General features: G+C 44.4%; 1 protein-coding gene across 3 annotated transcripts in view; it reads left to right on the plus strand.

Annotated features, from left to right (window-relative positions):
- The first annotated feature begins 4,260 nt into the window (after positions 1–4,260).
- Positions 4,261–20,888, plus strand: part of LOC116987968 (WD repeat domain phosphoinositide-interacting protein 1-like) — an 82,291-nt gene continuing 65,663 nt past the window's right edge. For all 3 annotated transcript variants that reach the window (XR_004415838.1, XM_033044330.1, XM_033044329.1), the window contains exons 1-2: positions 4,261–4,466; positions 16,034–16,116. Coding sequence is in view for 2 of the 3 variants with exons in the window: in XM_033044330.1 (XP_032900221.1) it covers positions 4,393–4,466; positions 16,034–16,116 (157 nt within the window). In the remaining variant the exon portion in view is untranslated. The remainder of the gene's footprint in view (positions 4,467–16,033; positions 16,117–20,888) is intronic.

Below are 20,888 nucleotides of genomic sequence, written 5' to 3' on the forward strand. Positions count from 1 at the left end.
CCTTTTAATCCAGGCAGCATACTGGTAAACATCTTCTGCACCCTCTCCAAAGCCTTCACATAATTCCTGTAATGGGGTGATAGAACTGCATACAATACTCCAAATGCAGTCTAACCAAAGTCCTGTAAAGCTGCAAAATTACTTATTTTCTATTATACTCCATGCCCTGACCTATGAAGGCAAGCAACCATAGGCCTTCTTTAGCCCTCTATCTACTTGCATTGCAACCTTCGGGAGCTATGGACTGGGTGTCCAGATCCCACTGTACATCAATGCTGAGAAAGGTTTTGCCATTAACCATATACTTTCCCTTTATATTTGTCCTCTCAAAGTACAACACCTCACACCTAGTTGGATTAAACTCCATCAGCCATTTCTCTACCCATTTCTGCATCTGATCTATACACTGTTGTACACTTTGACAGCATTCCTCGCTGTCTGCAACTTCACCAATTTTGATGTCGCCTGCAAACTTACCAACCAATCCATCTACATTTATTTCCAAGGTAGACACAAAATGCTGGAGTAACTCAGCGGGTGAGGCAGCATCTACGGAGAGAAGGAATTGGCGACGTTTCTTTATTTCCAAGTCGTTTATATGGATCACATACAACAGAGGTCCAGAAAAGATCCTTGTCGAAGTCCACTGGTCACAGACCTCCAGCTCGAATTACCTGCTTCCACCACAACCATTTGTCTTCTATGAGACTGACATATCTGAATCCAAACAACCAAATCGCCATGGATCCTATGCATTTTAATCTCCTGGATTAACCTACCATGGTTGACTTTATCACATTCCTTACTAACATTCATGTAGTCAACATCCACTGCTCTACCCTCATCGATTGCCCTTGTCACTTCAAGAAACGTAATAAAATTCGTAAGACATGACCTGCATTGGTACAGACTATCCCTAAACAGCCAATTCTCTTCATAATTCAAGTAAATCATATCTGAAAAATGCTCTCCAAAAGCATCCCTACCACTTATTTGAGGCTCACCAGCCTATAATTTCCTGGATTATCACAATTTCCCCTCTTAAACTAAAAACAATAGTGGCTACTCTCGAATTTTCCAGGACCTAGCCCGTGGCTAGAGAAGATAGAAAGATCCTCAACAAGGTCCCTGCAATCTCCTCTCTTCCCTCTCAATAACCTAGGATTGATACCACTAGGCCCCGAGGATTTATCTACCTCAATGCTTTTCAAAAACCCTAACAAATCCTCCTTCTTGATCTCGAACTACTCTAGCATATTAAGTTTTCCCCTCACTGTTTTCACTACCCTCAATTTCCTCCTCCTTGGTGTGTATATTACTCATCTCGTATTTTGCATACATCCTCTTACTCTAATCATACATGCCCTCTTTTATCCTTGATTGGTCCTGCTTTCTCCCTGGTTACCCTCTTGTATTTAATACATGTATGAAAACCCTTAGGAATTTCTATAATCTGACTCGCGAATGACACCATGACCCCTTTTGGCCCTTGTAATTGCCCATTTGAGACCCTTCCTGCTTGCTTTATATTCCTCAAAGGCCCCATCTGCTTTTACACTTCCACATTTACAACCACTTTGGTCATCCAAGGTTCCTTTATCATGCCATCCTTGTCCTGCTTCCTTATTGGAACATGCCGGTCCTGAACTTTGATCACCTGGCCTTTAAATGACTCCTGTATGCGAGATGTGGACTTGCCCAACTTCATGCAAAACAGCAGAATGTTGCAAGACTGTGGTGCAAACACCAAATAGCACAAAATAATACAAAACTACAATAACAAAATGAGATGGAGTTGATATAAAGAGTACGTTGCAGGAATGGGGGTGAATCACCTTCACGGAAGAGGCGATTGATTCAGGAGTTGGACAAATTAAGCAGCTGGACTCACTAGCTAACAAACAGAGAAAGTGGAAGAAAGAATTTATATTGAACACTATTCATCAAATGTTACTCCACTACTTTCTCTCTGAATTTCCCTATAGTTTCAACAACCAGTGTACCCGACACCATTTCTACATTCCTGCCATGAACACAGTGGTATGCAGTCAGGTACTCAAGGGGAAAAAAGTTCACTTCCCTCTCAGAACCAATTTTGATGAAATCAAAGTCAACACACTCAGACAGTAGATCCCAAACCCATGACCTCTACCACTAAGACGAAGAAGAAAGACTTCATGTATATTTGAACATCACTACATGTCAAGTCAAGTCAGGTTTATTCGTCACATACACATACGAGATGTGCAGTGAAATGAAAAGTGGCAATGCTTGCGGATTTGTGCAAAAAAACTACAAAACAGAATCACATATTACATATTTGTGGGGGGGGGGGGGAAAGGAAAAACAGCAATTTTAAAAAGACATCACACAACAGTAAATTGGTACAGTAAAGTTAGTCCCTGGTGAGATAGGAGTTTACAGTCCTAATGGCCTCTGGGAAGAAACTCCTTCTCATCCTCTCCGTTTTCACAGCATGGCAGCGAAAGCGTTTGCCTGACCGTAGCAGCTGGAACAGTCCGTTGCTGGGGTGGAAGTGGTCTCCCATGATCTTGTTGGCTCTGGAGTTGCACCTTCTGGTGTATAGTTCCTACAGGGGGGGGGGGGGGGGCGAGTGTAGATCACATAGTGCGCTCAGCCGAACGCACTACTCTCTGCAGAGCCTTCTTGTCCTGGGCAGAGCAGTTCCCAAACCAAATCGTGTTGTTTCCGGACAAGATGCTTTCCACAGCCGCTGAGTAGAAGCACTTGGAGGATCCAGTGTATTGTAGAAACAAGGAACTGCAGACGCTGTTTTACACAAAAGGACACAAAGCGCTGCAGTGGATCAGGCAGGATATGGAGAACATGGTTAGGTAACGTTTTGGGTCAGGACCTTTCTTTGAACTGGAGGTGTATAAATATTTTATATCAAATTGCACACCATTTTTAATCTCCATTCCTTCATGGTTGGTGGCTCTAAATCTTGGAGCACCGTTCAAAGTAGCATTTACGAGAATCCCTTTGCTGGAGGGATTGAAATGGTTCAAGAAATCAGTCCCATCATCTTCACAAGGGCAAGTTGGGATGGGACTTGGATCCCAAATAAATACATTTGGATTTCCAGCCCTAGAAGCCACTTTTACCCCCTATTTATATTTCAAATTAAAAATATTGACTCCAAATCCCATTTTGTTCTTTAATCTTCCAACCCTGTCTTCTTATCCTTTAAATATAGTCACATAATCATAAAACATGGAAACAGGCCCTTCACCCCAACTTGCCTATGCCGACCCCATGTGATACACCAGTACCACCTCCCTGCATTTGGTTCAAATCCTTTTATACCTTTCCTATCCATTAACCAAATAGGCAAAATGAACAGATCCTTAGATCTTTTCACCCTCCTTAATCCATATTATTTCTGCCTTAAACCTCTCTTCTGCTTCTACATGTACTCCCAGTGATACAGCCTCTACTTCCTTACAAGATTGAGGATAATCGGTATATCAATAAATACTCACTTGAACTCTATAAGTGTACAATAGGGAGCATATGGACTGGTTGCATCAAAGGAACAAGGAAGATTGCAAAACCTGGAGAACACTGTCTAGTCCATCACGGGTACTGACCTCCCCACCATGAGTCACTGATTCAAAAATGTAGCCAGTATCATCAGTGACCCCCCCAGATCACAGCTGATCCATCTTTCCCTCTCAACCACATTCTCCTACCTTTGCCCCTTACTAATCAAGGATCTGCCAATCTCCACCTTAAAACTATCTATTCACTTGGCCTCCATAGCCATCTGCGGCAACATATTCCATATATTCACCGGCCTCTGACTAAATAAATTCCTTCACATTTCCTTACTAAAGGTACACCCTTTCAACCTGAGGCTATGGGCTATAGTCCTAGACTCTCCCAGTAGTAGAAACATCCTTTCCACATTCACTATATGAGCTATTGACTATTCGGTAAGTTTCAATAAGGTCCCACTCCTCATCCTTCTGCAATCTTGGATCTTGGACAGTGGTTTTTGTCCCGTGTTCCTTCCCACACAAGTATGAGACAAGTTTTGCATTTATAAATGAATGAAAGTTCTGATGGACGTGCAGGTTGGCCACAGAGTGAGGTCTTCCCTGGACTACGTTGGCAACTGGTGTGTTGGAGGGAAAGAGGAGGGGCGGGAGCAAGGGGGGAGAAGAGCCAATCAGCGTTGGCCCTGCTGGAGGGGGGCGGGACCTGTGGTACGTGTGAGGGGGGCGTGACGTCACCGGGCCAGCTGTTGCTGTGCGTCGGCTCGTGATCGGGGAGGCGACATGGCGAGTGTCGGCGAGCCGCTGGGCGCCACTCTGGAGAGTCGCTGAGCCGGCGGGGCCGGGTGGGTGGTTCGGATGCGGAGCGTTGAGGATGAGCCAAAGTGATGCTGGCGGAGAGGGATCCACCATCGCCCCTCTCTGCGCCTCCTTCAACCAGGACTGCACGTAAGAAATTGGCCGCCTCTCTCTCTCTCTCTCTCTCTCTACTCGGCCACCCCCCCCCCACCAAACCCCACTATTGATAATGTGTACAAACAGCTCCCCCCCCCCCCGACGTATCGCGACTATTATCATCACTCTGATGGGTACGGGCGGGGAGTGTCTTTGACCCGTCCTGTCATTGGGCCTGCTTTTAGTTTTATCTGTTTTTCTTTATTTTCATCGTTTGAAGTAGGATCAGATTTCAAAAATATCCAGGTCCTGACATACCCTCCCAGTAGTAACCCAAATTTGAATGTAGCTTACATTTAATAACAGATGGTCTTCTCTTAAGCATAATAAAACTGAAGTTACTCAACTTAAAGTTGCTTTGGCTAACCCCAAGTTCTGCCGAACTTTCAGTCAGTTTTATCACTAACATGTGTCTTCTAATAAATGTTTTAATATTTTAAAGGTTAAAATAGAATCTTGATAACAAATAATCTCTTGTAAAATTGGGTTTTTAACCATCTATTCCACTACTTTCCCACTGAGAAACAATTGTCATGAAATCAAAGTCATCACAGCCAACAGTTTTGTGTAGAATAAACACAAAATGCTGAGGGTAACTCAGCAGGACAGGCAGCATCGCTGGAGAGAGGAATGGGTGACGTTTCGGGTCGGGACCCTTCCTCTGACCCAGTCTCGACCCGAAACGTCACCTATTCCTTCTCTCCAGAAATGCTGCCTGTCCTGCTGAGTTACTCCAGCATTTTGTGTCTACCTGCTGTGTAAACCAGCATCTGCAGTTTCTTCGAACAAGGTTTTGTGTAGGATACTGGAGTGGGCCCTCTTGTCTCTCCTTAGTGTGGGTTTTACTGCTGCTCCAAGTTGAGTACGATTCCAAATGCATGGGGTCTCCAGTTACGTACAAGGTGGGATTCCTTTTTTTGTCAAAGCCAATTGATTGTTGAGAGTAAAGCAGAAAATGTCAGAGACATTCAGCTGGTCAGGTAGCATCTGTGGAGATAGAAAGAGTATTAATGTTTTGGGTCCACGATTCTTCATCAGAAGAGACCAAGCTGAGTCTTCCCCAGCAGTTTCTACGTTTATTTCAAGTTTCCAATATTTGCAGATATTTTGTTTTTCAATAACAAGACGATGATTTGGAAAAGGGTCCAGGATGACTTCTGTCACATATCACTGTCTCTCACTGCACCACCCTCAGTCTCTGTCCCGAGCTGCCCCAGGAGTTGGGGTGTAATTTTGTTTTCTTGTCGTTTAACACGGGCACAACACTAAGTTTATGTCGGACCACAAACCATAGGAAATCTTACTTCCTTGCAAGTGTGAGAAAATAGGGAAAGAATGGGCTCCAAAGGTCTCTGAAGTTTGTAACGTCATTCAACTGAGATCACTGCTAATCCACCACAACACCACTTTTCCATTCATTGATTATGGACCTATTGATCTCAGTCATTCACACGCAACAGCTCAGCATTCTCTGAGTAGAAAATTACAAATATTCAATCTGCACGAATTAAGAACTTTATTATCACATATCTAAATGGCTGCCATTATTGGCTGTGAGAGAAATTGCAGTCATGGGAGATACACTTTTAGCATCTAAAATAATTTTAAACAATTCAGTGATATGATTTCATATAATTTCCAATTCTAGGTTGTTCTACTCAATAGGTATGTTCTACTCAAACCAGACTAGTTCAGAATCTGAAGAAGGGTCTTGACCCGAAACGTCACTTGTCCATGTTCTCCAGGGATGCTGCCTGACCTGCTAAGTTACTCCAGCAATTTGTGTCCTTTTGTGTATTAACCCTAAACTGTAGTTCTATGCAAACCTTCCTCCACATCCTATTGAACGAACCTTTGTTGCATCCTCTCCAAGAAACCTGGAACTATATGTTATTTCACCGAACGTTTAGCATTATTACATCATGTCTATTTTATGATTCAATTCTACATAGAGTGGTGGATGTATCCATTAATGAAAGCTCAGCAGTGATAACTTTAATCAACCCAGAAGTGAGCACTGATATATCTGAAGAAGGGTCTCGACCCGAAACGTCACCTATTCCTTTGCTCCATAGATGCTGCCTCACCCACTGAGTTTCTCCAGCATTTTTGTCTACCTTCGATTTTTTCAGCATGTGCAGTTCTTTCTTAAACACTGATATATCCAGAATAATCCTGGTGGAATAAAAGTCATTTTATGACTTGCTTAAAGTAATGCTATTGCTTTTGTTACGAGGACATCTCAAACATGGGAATGTCCAGGGTTGCTACAGAGACCAATCAAAGGCAAATATTTACACTTCTGATGCACCAGGAGTTTTATTTGAAGAGCTAGAATCTTCCCAGCAACCTAGAATGCCTTTTATATATGAAAATGAGAGGTCGCAATAATCCCCCAAATTCATGGTGATATTTTCTTCAACTTCAACTTTACATGTCACTGTAGATACAAGGAACTGCAGATGCTGGTTTACACAAAAGGATACAAAATGGAGAAGTTACTCAGCGGGTCAGGCACCATCTCTGGAGAACATGGATGGATGGCTTTTCGGTTCAGGACCCTTCTTGAGACTGAGTTATTCCAGCATTTCATGTCTGTGATTACAAATGGGTTCATTTAAACCTTCTGAATTAAATTGACTTCTCCCATGCCCGACAGTCTCTCTTTTCCTCTGTTGCCAGTAGCTGAGATGCTTTGTCTAGTAACAAAAGTTTTATAAGAGTTTTGACGCAATTTTGTCGTCCTGCTACTTAACACGGGCATTGCACTCATTTTACCTCCCTGCTTTTCCGCGTTTTAGTGTAGCAGCATGTCATCTCTTTAGAATATGCTACAGAGGCACAGAGCTAGTTATGCAGTGTGGAAATAGGCCCTTCGGCCCAACTGATCCATCGCAACCGAGTTGCCCATCTGATGATCTAGTCCCATGTGACTACATTTGGCCCATCTCCCTTTAAACATTTCCTTTCCATGTACCTGCCCAAATGTCTTGCAAAACTTGTATTTGTGCATGCCTGCCTCCATCACTTGTTCTGGCAGCAGGTTTCACAAACCCACCTCCCCATGTGAAAAAGTTGCCCTCGGGTCCATTTTAAACCTTTACTCTCTCACCTTCAGTATATGCCCCTAATTTTAGATTCCCCAACCTGAGAAAACGAGTATGTGTATTTGTCTTACTTATGCCCCTCATGAGTTTATATGCCCCCATAAGGGCAGCAGAGGTGGAGTTGCTGCACCAGAGACCCGGGTTCGATCCTGACTATGGGTGTTGCCTGTACGGAGTTCGTATGTTCCCCTCGTGACTATGTGGGTTTCTCCGGGTGCTCCCATTTCATCCCACACTCCAAAGACGTACAGGTTTGTAGGTAAATTGTAGGTAAAGATTGTAAATTGTCGCCAGTGTGTAGGATATTGCTAGTGTACGGGGTGATCGCTGGTTGGCGCGGACTTGGTGGGCTGAAGGGCCTGTTTCTGCTCTGCATGTCCAAGACTAAAACTTAAAACTAAACTAAGGTTACCCTTCAGTACCCTTTACTCCAGGGAAAAATAAATGAGCCTAATTAGTCTTTAACGTAAGCTCCCCAGAACTGGTAACACCCTTGTGAGTCTTTACTGCCTTTCCAGCTTAATGACATCCTTCATGCAGCCAGAGGACCAGAATCTCACAGTAAAACTGTTACGTCACAGCACCCGAGACCCGGGTTACCTCCTGACCTCGGATGCTGCCTGTGTGGAGTTTGCACATTCTCCCTGTGATCATGTGGGTTTCCTCCTGGTGCTACGGTTTTCTCCCATAACCCAAAGACATGTGGGTTTGTAGGCTAACTGGCTTCTATAAATTGCCCCAAAGTGTGCAGGGAGCGGATGGAAACGTGAAGAAGCAACAGTAGAGGTAGCATTAACAAAATTACCCGTTGAAGTCAGTAATTCTGTGAGTAATAAGATTTTTTCTTGATTGCATAACATTTGCAAATAATTGAAATGGAGCTCAAGAAGGGTCATGTGCAACTTAGTTAGGAAGGCATGTGAAAGGAATAAGGAAATAAGTCAATAGTGCACTGCTTAATTAACAGCGCAGAAACAGACTCTTTGGCCCACCGTGCTGACCAGCGACCCCTGCACATTAACACTATCCTACACACACTAGGGTCAATTTACAATTATACCAAGCCAATTAACCTACAAACCTGCACGTTTTTGGAATATGGGAGGAAACCGGCGATCCCAGAGAAAACCACGCAGGTCACGGGGAGAACATACTGTTGTGTTCGAGGGCTAAATAATTCACAATCTACACTTGGTGTACAGAACCCGAAGTGTGTTTATTTCAAGCCTAACATGGCTGCTGCCAAACCCCTGGACGTCGCCCAGGGAACACCCTTAGGAAACGTTGATCTCGAGGCAGAGCCCTCTAGTGGTGACTCGTAACCGCTACAGAAGCTGCTACGGAAAGACACCAAGTGGGAATGGACGGATGAGCAGGACTTCGCATTCAACACGCTGAAAGACAAAATAGCATCTCCGCCTGTTCTCGCACACTTCGACCCAGGTGCTGAAACGTACGTCACAACAGATGCTTCCGGTATAGCGATCGGAGCAGTGTTCTCGCAGAGTATCGAGGGAAGCGAACGACCGATCGCATTCGCATCCCGTCCCTTGACTGCCACAGAACGCAAGTACTCCACGGGGGAACGCGAAGCATTAGCGTGCATCTGCGCGTGTGAACACTGGCACGTATACCTATACGGGAGACCATTCACTCTCCGTACAGATCACCAAGCGCTAACTACGTTGTTAGACACGTCAGGCTCAGGACATCGTCCGCTCAGGATCTACAGATGGTCCGATCGCCTTCACCAGTATAACTTCAATGTAGAATACCTCGCAGGTTCACGCAATCGCATCGCAGACATGCTCAGTCGTGTCCCAATGGTGGCACCTGCAAGCACATGTGGTAGCGACGCTTCAAGCGACATCGACGAATACGTTCTCGCGGTAATTTCGCACGCGATGGCGAATCTCGTGACGCGGGGAGAGCTGAAAGCGGAGTCGACAGCTGACGGCACACTGCAAATCGTCTGCCAGTATCTCAGGACAGACTGGCCCAAGGAGTTAGCAGATGACTTGGTTCCGTACCACAGGGTACGCCACGAACTGGCTGTGGTTGACGATACATGTGTCACGCGCGGAACTCGAGTGGTTATACCCAAATCACTCCAACACCGCGTCTTACAACTGGCACACGAAGGACACCCGGGCATTGTTAAGATGAAACAACGGTGTCGCGAGGCAGTGTGGTGGCCAGCAATAGATCGTTGCGTAGAAGATTTTGTTAAAAATTGTGAAGCATGCACAATTAGTGAGAAAGCAACTAGACCATGTCCTGCCCCTCTTCAGCCAATCCCTTGGCCGGACAAATCATGGAGGCACTTGCAACTCGATATCTTCGGAGAGGTGCAAGTTGCGCCAAGAAGCCAGCGGTTTCTACTGGTAGTACATGATCTCCACAGCAAGTGGCCTGAGATCGCAACTACTTTCTCAGTCACGACAAGCTCGATCATCGCGATTCTCGAAAAGCTGTTCACTAAGTGGGGACTGCCGGAGGTCAAGTTCAAGTCCAAGTTCAAGTGAGTTTATTGTCATGTGTCCCTGTATAGGACAATGAAATTCTTACTTTGCTTAAGCACACAGACATAACGACGGACAATGGCCCTCAGTTCATATCTGAACAGTTCTCCACTTTCCTCGCGAGCTACGATATTCAACATCAGCGGACGTCGAGATACAACCCCCAATCGAACGGCGGGGTTGAACGATTCAATCGCGTGATTAAGGAAAGCATAAAAGCGAGCATGTCGGAGGGGAAAACGTTCGAACGGTCAATCCATATTCTCCTCCGATCCTACAGATCCACACCACACATGTTGACTGGGAAAACACCAGCACAGCTGATGATAGGGCGCAACCTGCGAACAAAATTAAATGCTCTTCAACCATCATCGCACCCAAATCCGGACACAAGAGCGAGGGCGGAAATTATAGCGCACAGACAAGCAAAAGGGAAAGCATACTGGGATGCCAAACGAAGAGTACGAGCGCCGCGGTTCAAGGTCGGCGACTGGGTACGGATCAGCCGCCCTAACAGGCAACATTAGCTTGCAAGCGCACTCTCCAAGCCGATACAGATTAAAAGGAGATTCGGCGAGAACGCGTACCTCCTCCAAGATAACACCAAATGGAACGCGAGGCGCCTAATTGCAAGTAGACAGGGACAGGAAGAAGACGAATTGGACACTTTTCCTTTTCCAATATCCAATCAAGACAGTGATTGTGGTCAGCATACAGCAGAGAACACAGCGGAGCAGTCTATTCTCGCTCGACGCTCTCAGCGACAGAGGAGGAGACCTCTATATCTGCAGGATTATCAGCTGTGAAGCCTTAAACGTTATGTGCACCGAGCTGTTATGTTGGACTGATTGCATATGGACATATTTGGGTGGATAACGGGACTTATATGTTAACCTTCGTTTATAAGGAGGGAAATGTGTTGTGTCCTAGAGTCACCACTAGAGGGCTCTGCCTCGAGATCAATGTTTCCTAAGGGGGTTCCCTGGGCGACGTCCAGGGGTTTGGCAGCAGCCATGTTAGGCTTGAAATAAACACACTTCGGGTTCTGTACACCAATTGTAGATTGTGAATTATTTAGCCCTCGAACACAACACATACAAACTTTGTATAAACAAGCACCCATAGTCAGGATCGAACCCGGGTTCCTGGCGCTGTAAGGCAGCAACTCTACCACTGCGCAACCGTGCCACCCACTGAACTCAGGGTTTCATTTAGAGTAATATTAATTGATTTAATCTTCAATTCATGCAGTTTATTTCTTGCATGACAAAGAATGGTTCTGGCCTAGAATTTTGTAAAGAGCTTGTTAAACCATAGGTACACAGGTGCTTGCCAGTTCAGTGAAAGACTATGGGCAAGAAAGGGTTGGAGGATTGGCAGAGGGTAGTGGAGGGACAGGGGATAGAAGGTGGGATATGGATGTTGGAAGTAGGATGAGCGGGTCTGATTTCAAGAGCGTCAGATGTGGGGAAGTGTGGTTATTCAGGGGAGAGGAGGCGGCAAGCTAGGGTTGGGGAGAGGATGGGAGGGCATTGAGCGAGGATGGAGGAGTGGGTGTTGGGTGCAGGAGAGTGGGGAAAGGGGAGGGTAGTGGACGGGGTAGGGGAACAGTGTTGGAAATAGAGGATGGGAAGGGAAGTGGGAAATGGAGAGGGGAGTAGGTAATGAGGGGATTAGGGAAGTGAATGGGGCTGGTGGGCAGAGAATGGGTTGAATATAAAGGGGGTAGGGGTAGAGATTTGGGCCAGGGAGGGGAAGTGGAGGAGGGAGGGGATAGTGGTGGTGGAGAGCATGAGAAGAGGCAAAATAAGGCGAGGGGCATCTTCCTTGGAAGAAAAAACAGATTAAATGTATTTTAAGACAGTGTTGACCCTATCAGAACATCATTTCATTTATAAATATTTGAAATATGACAAAGGAAGTGAATTGAATATCCACTTTGGTGATGGAAGGAAAGTCATCAATGAATGTGTGTAGGAAGGAACTGAAGATGCTGGTTTACACCGAAGATAGACACAACATGCTGGAGTAACTCAGCGGAACAGGCAGCATCCTTCTCTCCAGAGATGCTGCCTGTCCTGCCTATCGTCAATGAATATGGTTGGGCCCAGGATACTGTACAGTGGAACTCCTGCAGTGATGCCCTGGGGTGGGGATGATGGACCTCTACGACTACATCACTTCCTTTGTGTGTGCTTTTACTTCAACATTTGGAATGTTGCCCTTTTGGTACCAATTGATCAGTTTTATCGGGCTCCTTGAACGTTACGGGAATGTCGAGGACAGTCACTGTGTCGTCTCTTTGTGCCATATTTGAACCAAGCCTCTGAGGTTTGGACCAAGTGGTCCAGGCAAAATGTAAACTAGGGTTCAATGAGTGGGTTATTGGTGAACAGGTGTGCTGCTGGATATCACCATAGACTGCATCTTCTATCACTGCTGATGACAGAGTAGACTGAATGAACTTATTGATCCAATTGTGTTTTTTCCTGTTTATTGTTGACAGGACAAACTCATTGTTGGCCTAATGACTGTGTGGTGGTTGTGCTGGAACGTGTCTCGAGATTTTAGCTGGTTCTGGAACCAAGTCAAATGTTATCTGGTCCCACTGCCTTTGCTGTGTCCAATACCCAACCATTTTCTTTGATATGACTGAGTGAATCGAATTGGTTGGAGGTTGCCTCAATGATAATGGGGATTCCAGGCGGAAATCAAATATGTCTGCCAATTGTGTAGGAAGGAACTGCAGATGCTGGTTTATGCTAAAGATAGACACAAAATGCTGGGAGTAATTCATTGGGTTAGGCAGCATCTCTGGAGAAAAGGGATAGGTGACGTTTTGTGTCGGAACCCATCTTTAGACAGCATTCTATCTATATGTGCCCATCGGACCTTCCTGCTGAACGGAATTGACTACATTTTGCAAATGCTAGGCCTCACCATTGTTGACGAAGGAGGTGTTCTTGGAGTTTCCACTCCCTATAGCTGTTTGATTGCTGATCACTATTCTGTTGAGCTGATCCCTTGGTTGTGTTTATTGTCTTCAGCATGCTCCTTTTATGTAAACTTGGTGCCACTGCTTGCATGTTCCCCGCACTCCTCGTTGAACCAGGATTGGTTCGCTGGATTGATAGTAATGCTGGAGTTAGGAATATGGCTGGCATCAAGGGTACACATTGTACAAGAGGAGTACATTTATGCTTCTGAGTGGCTCAAAGCACCTCATGAGCTATATAATGTGAGTTGATGTTGACAGTGAAACCGCACAATGGAGTCATGGACTCACACGGCACAGAAACAGGCCCTTCGGCATGCTGACCAAGATGCCCCATCTACATAATAAGAGTGGGTAAGATCATCTCTGACCCCTCTCACCCTGGCCACAAACTCTTTGAATCACTTCCCTCGGGAAGGCGACTCCAGACTGTCAAAGCCGCCACAGCCAGACATAAAATCTGTTTTTTTCCACGAGCAGTAGCTCTACTCAACAACCAAAAGTCTGTAGCCTCTTTTTGCTCTGGTATTTTTATTTAATTCTTCACATGTTTAAATTATAATGTTTTATTCTTAATTGTTTACTGTATACCGTGTTGTTACTTGCGAGCAAAGCACCGAGGCAAATTTCTTGTTTGTATACATACTTGGCCAATAAAATTTATTCTATTCATTTCAATTCTGAGTTACGACACCAAGGTTATGCTTAATTAGAAATTGCATGAATTTTTATCAGAAATATATATATTTGCTTTTTTTTTTGTAATCCATTGGCTAAAATTTTAAAACAGCATTTGACAGACATTTCCCAAGAGTAAGGTTATTAAAGTTAATGGGTATTGAGAATCTGACAATATAACTAATTAGCTACCAGATTTCTGTCTTGCATAAATGGTCAAGGACACTGCAGATTAATTATGTGCTGTCACAGATTATTATGTGCATGAGTTGGCTTCAGTCGTCAGTTGAAGCTGCACGATTCATTCAGTTCAGTGTTTGTTTTCTTGAGCGCTCCGACTAGGCTTCCTAAAACAAAAGAACTTTGCTATCCAGTGAGTCAGCACCAGTCATTCGAATGTGACCTCATGTGATTTCAGCCGTGCTTTTCTGTGGGTGCAATAAGTGTATCTTTGCAACTGTTGAAATATTGAATTGTATTACAGTGAGCATGTAGTTGAAACCTTTTCTCTGGGACAAGTGGGACATGTCAATGATTTAGAAACAAGGAACTGCAGGCTCTGGTTTACAAAAAGAGGCACAAAGTGCTGGAGTAACTCAGTGGAGCAGGCAGCATCTCTGGAAAACATGGATAAGTAAAGTTTTGGGTCAGGACCCTTCCTCAGACCCTTCTTCAGACTTCACCTATGTGTGTTCTCTAGAGATGCTGCCTGAGCTGCTGAGTTACTCCAGCACTTTATGTCAGTGATTTAGTTCAGTCAACAGGGAGAGAGGTGAGCTTTGTGGCCAGGGAACAGAATTTGTGCCTCGCTCAGATGGTATTGCCTTTCTGTTTGTCACGGAGGAAATTTCACAAAGTTATGAGAAATCATTCAAGTAATAAAGCTGCTTAGTATATATCTCAAAAATATTTCAGAATGCATTTCCGTCAGGGCTAACCTTGCTATGGTCAATTTTGTCCTATTTCTATATCAATGTGTCTATTGCAAATTCCTTTGGAAGCAATATGCCACAGTGTATTTACACTACCCCATCAACCCCTCAAGTTTTGAGGTGGTGGTATGTTGGATTTTATCATTCACTTCATTTGCTTTGCAGAGAACTGCAGTTCTTCAACATTTCTAGATTTTTTCTTAAATTGCAAATTGGTAATTTAACTATATGGACGGTGGTACAGCCTCACAACGCCAGAGACCCGGGTTTGATCCTTACCTTGAGTGCTATGTGTCACATTCTTCCTGGTGACCACGTGTGTTTCTTCCAGGTGTTCCGGTTTCTTCCCTCATCCCAAAGATAGGAGTAGAATTAGGCCATTTGGCACATTGAGTCTACTCTGTCGTACAATCGTAGCTGATCAATCTTTCCCTCTCAACCCCATTCTCTTGTCTTCTCCCCAAAACCCTTGACACCCTTACTTATCAAGTGATCAGGTGAGTGGCCAGGGTTGAAAACACAGGGGACTGCAGGTGGTGAAATGGCAATATCTTACACTGTTTCCGACCCAAAATGTCATGTGTCTATTTCCCATCACAGATGGTGCCTGACCCAATGATTTCCTCCAGCAGTTTGTTTTCTACTCAAGATTCCACCATCTGCCATCCCCTGTGTTTTCAATACTGGCCACTTACCTGATCACTTGAGATATGGCAGAGCCTCCAACTGGTTTGACTAGAGGGTCAAGAGGGAGATCGATTAGATTGTCCAGCAGTCACCATGGATAGGGTGTTTCTGGGATAAAGGACTTAACTTGGATGGTTCCTAGTCTCAGGTGGGAGGATCGAATTGCCTCAGGAGTGTCCAGCAGTCATCATTCCTAGGACCATTTTCCTCCCAATGCTCCAAGAGAGGGGGGAAACTCCATATCTAATTGTGCATCTAACACAGAAACAGCGGAAAGTGTGCAAGTGTGACTTTTGCTGGTCGGTACTTGGTCAAATATCCGGAATGAAGCAAGATGATTCGGAAACTGCATAAAGGTTTTGCATTTGATGACCAATAAATAAGCAGCAACTCATGATCTAAGTTTGAGATACCTGTACCTCATGATATTGAGGATTAAAGGTTCTGGATCAATATCCAAAATGCAGTTTGGGAGTAAGAAAGGCAATTTCTATCTCCAGCTGCATTGTTAGCATGTTGGGAACTATTGATCTTCAACAGAGGCAATAGTGGAAAAGTCAGCACTTCTCATAATTAAATTAATATAGAATGAAAGTGTATCAGGTTGTATGTGATAAGGTTTCTTGCTTTTGCTCTCTAGGTCTTTGGCAGTCGGTACAAGCTCTGGTTATAAACTTTTCTCTCTGGCTTCAGTGGACGGATTAGAAGAAATCTACAGATGCAGTGAGTCTCAGCTCTTTTATTCCATTACTTAACATTACAAAAAGAACATACACTGTTAAATCTATGTTTTTGAAAATGTTTCCACATAAGTCGTAATTTTTGTGGTATATGGCAGAAAAGGACACAGAGTGCTGGAGTAACTTAGCACGTGAGGCACCATCTCTGCAGAACAGTCTGAAGAAGGGTCTCACCCCGAAACCTCACGTATCCATGTTCTTCAGAGATGGTGCCTGACCTGCTGAGTTACTCCAGCACTTTGTCTCCTCTTGTATAGTAACCAGCATCTGCAGTTTTTTCTTTCTACAATGAACACGATGCTAGATTTATTTCTGTTTTCGTGGAATAATAACAAAAAGCATTTAGAACTATAGCATGCAGGTTGTTTAAAATAAAGAACTGCATATCTAATTTTAATCTCATTGGGCATTTTATTCTGCTTCAGCATGTCCAAGCTGGGGACCAGAGCAGGTATGTGTTTTGGAGCCTTGGCATCAAATGATACTGGGTCCAGAGGGTGTGAGGACGTAACTGCATAGAAATAATTAAACTCCGTGGTGACTATTTTTGATTTTAGAACAACAAAGGTGAGAGACAAGAGTCTCTTTCAGAGGTTGATGGAAGTAGAGGCAGGGAACTGTTAATCTAGTTACCACCAAAAACCATGGTTTGAAGAGTCCAGTTTACTTGTCATTATAGTTATGATTATAGCACTATCAAGGATGGCTTGATTGTATCCATGTATAGTCTTTTTTTTTACTGGATAGCACACAAACAAAAGCTGTATGCTGTATCTCTACACGTGACAATAATAAACTTGTTGCATGTAACCTAGTTACAGTGAGATGCTTGAATTTGCATACAATCCAGTGAAATACTGTATATGACCACAATTATACTAATCCAATTATGGCAACAATCATACTATACATGACTACATAAATAAAAGAGTACAATGAATATGGTGTAAAACAGAAGCAGATTTTTCCAGAGACAGTACACAAAGAATTATCATGCATTGATTCAACTTAAGCCCCTTTACTCATTATGAATGTGGTTATGCTGTAGTTTATGGTGTAGCATACTTTGCTGAATTGTTGCTAATATGGCCCATGTACACTTGAGTTTGTAGAGAACATTTTAACGTGGGTGAGTAATGAGTAGTTAAAGGTTTGATCTTGAGGGTATGAACAACTGATCTTTATAAATTGAGAATGTTTGCATAAAGTCCCATTGGGGGAAAAGGCAAGTTGTGTAACACCATGATTAAAACAAAAAGTCCTTTGATTGGAACCATAATTCAACAACATTTCAAAATTTAACGTTGCATCCACAGCATTTTCCTGCGCATTCGAAACTCATCAAAGAAAGCAAGGTGGGAGCACAGTGACAGTGAAGGGACTGATTATACTTTAGGACAATACTGCAAATACACAGCACTCACAGCTTTTCTATACACTGGAGAAAATGTTTTAATTAACCATGCACTTCCTGAAACTTTACTTTCTGGACCAACAACAAAAGCAAGCTGCTTTTAGAGACCAGTCTTTGAACGATGTATTTCGACTTGTATCTAGGCAACTGCGCAGCAGGCCGCATGAATGGGTTTTACCTTGTTGGCATACATTGTCCATACAGAGGCAGAGCACTCTTGGTATATCTATGCACTTATGGGGAATGTGGGGGGTTTAGAGAGGATTATGTAGTTATCTAAAATTGGAAAATTCCAGCCCCGCTTGACCCCCCCCCCCACCTCCCACAATCACTGAACAAGGGTCCTGACCCGAAATATCACCTATCCATATTCTCCAGAGATGCTGCCTGTCCCGTTGAGTTACTCCAGCTATGTGTGTCTTATCTATGGTTTAAAACGGCATCTGCAGTTCCTTCCTACACATTTATTCCATGGTGTTGACCACTCCGTCACTGCGAGAAGGCATTGCAATGCTCTGAATCATCCCCGACTCTTGCTTCAAACGGTCTTCATTTGTCTGTTCTTGTGTGCTTTGAATTACTTCTTAGCTGCTCTTTGATAATTACCCATTTTATTGACAGATTCAGTCACAACTGTCTAAATGTATTCCCGAGTTTGTATCCATGTTGTATCCATGTCTGCAATTCAGCTGGGCCAAAGGGACAAGGTTGGCAGTGAATGCACATGGAGTCAAAAATTACCCCACCTTGTGTTTTTGATTTTCACTGGAAATAATCATTCCGAACCTTTTCAATGAACTGAGAAATAACGTGTTTCTTTTCACAAATCTTTAATCGGATGCATTAAGGAAAGCAGTTCACAAACGCAAAGTCAAATAAAAGAAACAACATATATTATTGTGATTTACTTAACTTGACAGGATAGCACAGTAACAAAAGCTTTTCACTGTACCTTAGTCCACGTGACAACAATAATCTAATTTAAACTAAACTTACTGGTTTAAAAAATAAGCATAAGAACTTCTAGAATAACCTTAGAGGGTCAGGCAGCATCTGTGAAGGCAAAGGGGTACAGGGTTTCGACTCAAACCTCGACCACACCTTCACAGATGCATCTTCACCCACTGAATTCCTCCAGCTGTTTGTCTGTTTTGCTCCAGATTCCCACATCTGCAGTCTCTGGTATCTCTAGTTTAAAAATAGCTAAATTACTCAACACCAGTGGGTTTTATGTCTTGGAACAGGCTACCGAATGATAAAACTTATTCATGACACTTCAATTTTTTTCAAATGTTTCCATATCCCTGTTTACCCAACAGCCCGGATTGCTTTAAATGCTACATTTTCTCGTTGCTGTAAAAAAATATCTCGAATAACAAATGCAGTGAAGAATGAGTCAAATCCTTTTTGGCGTCATACTGTCACCAGAGTGGAGGAACGTCAATATTTTTGGGAGGATGGAGGAGAGGCAACACTGTGGAGAGATGATGTCTCTTGCATATAGACTCCGTGGTTGTTCTGTACATCGTGTACTAACCAAGGGATTGTGGTTATGTATGGTGATAGTTTTGCTGAACTGTATACATTGGTACATGTGATAATAAAGAAACGATTAAAGCGGATCCTGGACTTGCAGCCAGTTATGAAGAACTAGACAGAGGGACCCGTTGGGTCCTTGTCACACAGGAGGCCTGGTTCCCCAATGCAATCCATTCCCCAATGCAATATTCCACCACTCACCCCTTCCCCCAATGCAACCCGTCCCCCCAACGCAATATTGCATCACTCACGCATAGCCCCCAACTGCGCAGGCACAGCTCATTTCCCCTCATCTCCAGCATTCCCTCCCCCTCCTCTTCACCCTCCCTCTTCTTTCCCCTCTCCTCCTCCCATCCCACAATCTCTCCCTCGCTCTCCTTTCCCCTACCCTCAGTCCCTCCCTCCCTCCATACCTCCTCTCCCCTCCCTACCCCCCTCCATCCCTCTATCCCCACTCCTCACCTCCCCCTATCCCCCCCGCTATCCCTCCTGACCTCCCCCACTGCCCTCCCCTCCCTCTATCTCCCCCCCCATCTTCTCCATTCCCCCACTCTCCTCATCTCCCCCATTTTCCCCTCTCCCTCCCTACCCCTTCCTCTCCCTCAATTCCCCCACTCCCTCCTCACCTCCCCAGGATTTTCCCCTCTCCGTCTCCCCTCCCCCAATCCCTCCCTCACCTTCCCCTCCCTCCTTTCCCCTACCCTCAATTACTCCCTCCCTCCATCCATAAAAAGCAGCATCTGCAGTTTCCACAAAACATTCATTGTTGGCTGTGGTTTAGATCCTGTTGACTTGACGATTGGACCAGTTTGCTGCGTGCACGTGTGCGTCAGTCAAACTCCGCGCAAACTGCTCGGCCACCCTGCAACCCGACTCTCCCTACCTCTGCCCACTCTAGCTCAGCCACCGCTCGGCCCGTCCCTGTCCGACCGCCCGCTGCTGCCGCTCGACCTGTCCCTGCCTGCCTGCACGCTGCCTTGGGGGTGGGGAGGAGGGAGTTACCACAATGGCGGCGGCGGAGGAGACGGACTCGGGTGTCGGGTAGACGGGACCACCATTGCCGCAGAGGGTGGGCAGAGAAGAGGGGTGAGTGATGAGGGAGAGAGAGACGGGGCCTGGGCCTCCCCCACCACCCGCGGCCGCCGTGGTAAAGTATCCAACCACCAAAATGTATAAAAATGGTCTTTAATAAAATCTGACAATGTGCACTTTAACCACATTGTGATTTTTTTCCTTCTATTACATATCTCAAATTGTGGAGAATAGAGGCAAATGAATAAATGATGGGTCTTTGTCCCAAACACTATGGAGGGCACGGTATGTAGTTAAATTGCGAGGAATTGGAATAGACAGGTTTGGATTAAATAATCCATTGGAAAAGTCACATTTGGATGGAAGTTTCAGGTTAACTGAGGGACGCAGTTGGAGAATCCTTTGTATTGGTGAAACCACGGAGGTTGGAAGCTCTCCTTGAGTAAGACACCAGAGTGTGTAGACAAGTTATACATGCAATAATGATGGGGAGGGGATCAGGGGGTAATGAAATGATTGGTCTGGAATTGGAAGAATGATGGTCAGTTGTGGAAGTTGTGGCCCGTACAAAACAAATGGTTTGGCAGCACTGGCAGCGTAGAGGAGCAGTGGAAGAGCCAAGTTCATCAACATATAATAATAATAATAATAAATTTTATTTAATGGGCGCCTTTCAGACATCTCAAGAACACCTTACATAGTAATCGGAACATATAATCGGAATATAACAAGTAATAAAGACATCACAGAGACACAAATTAAAAACAGAA

The sequence above is a fragment of the Amblyraja radiata genome, chromosome 26 (assembly GCF_010909765.2).
Source record: "Amblyraja radiata isolate CabotCenter1 chromosome 26, sAmbRad1.1.pri, whole genome shotgun sequence".
Taxonomy (NCBI): Eukaryota; Metazoa; Chordata; class Chondrichthyes; order Rajiformes; family Rajidae; genus Amblyraja; species Amblyraja radiata.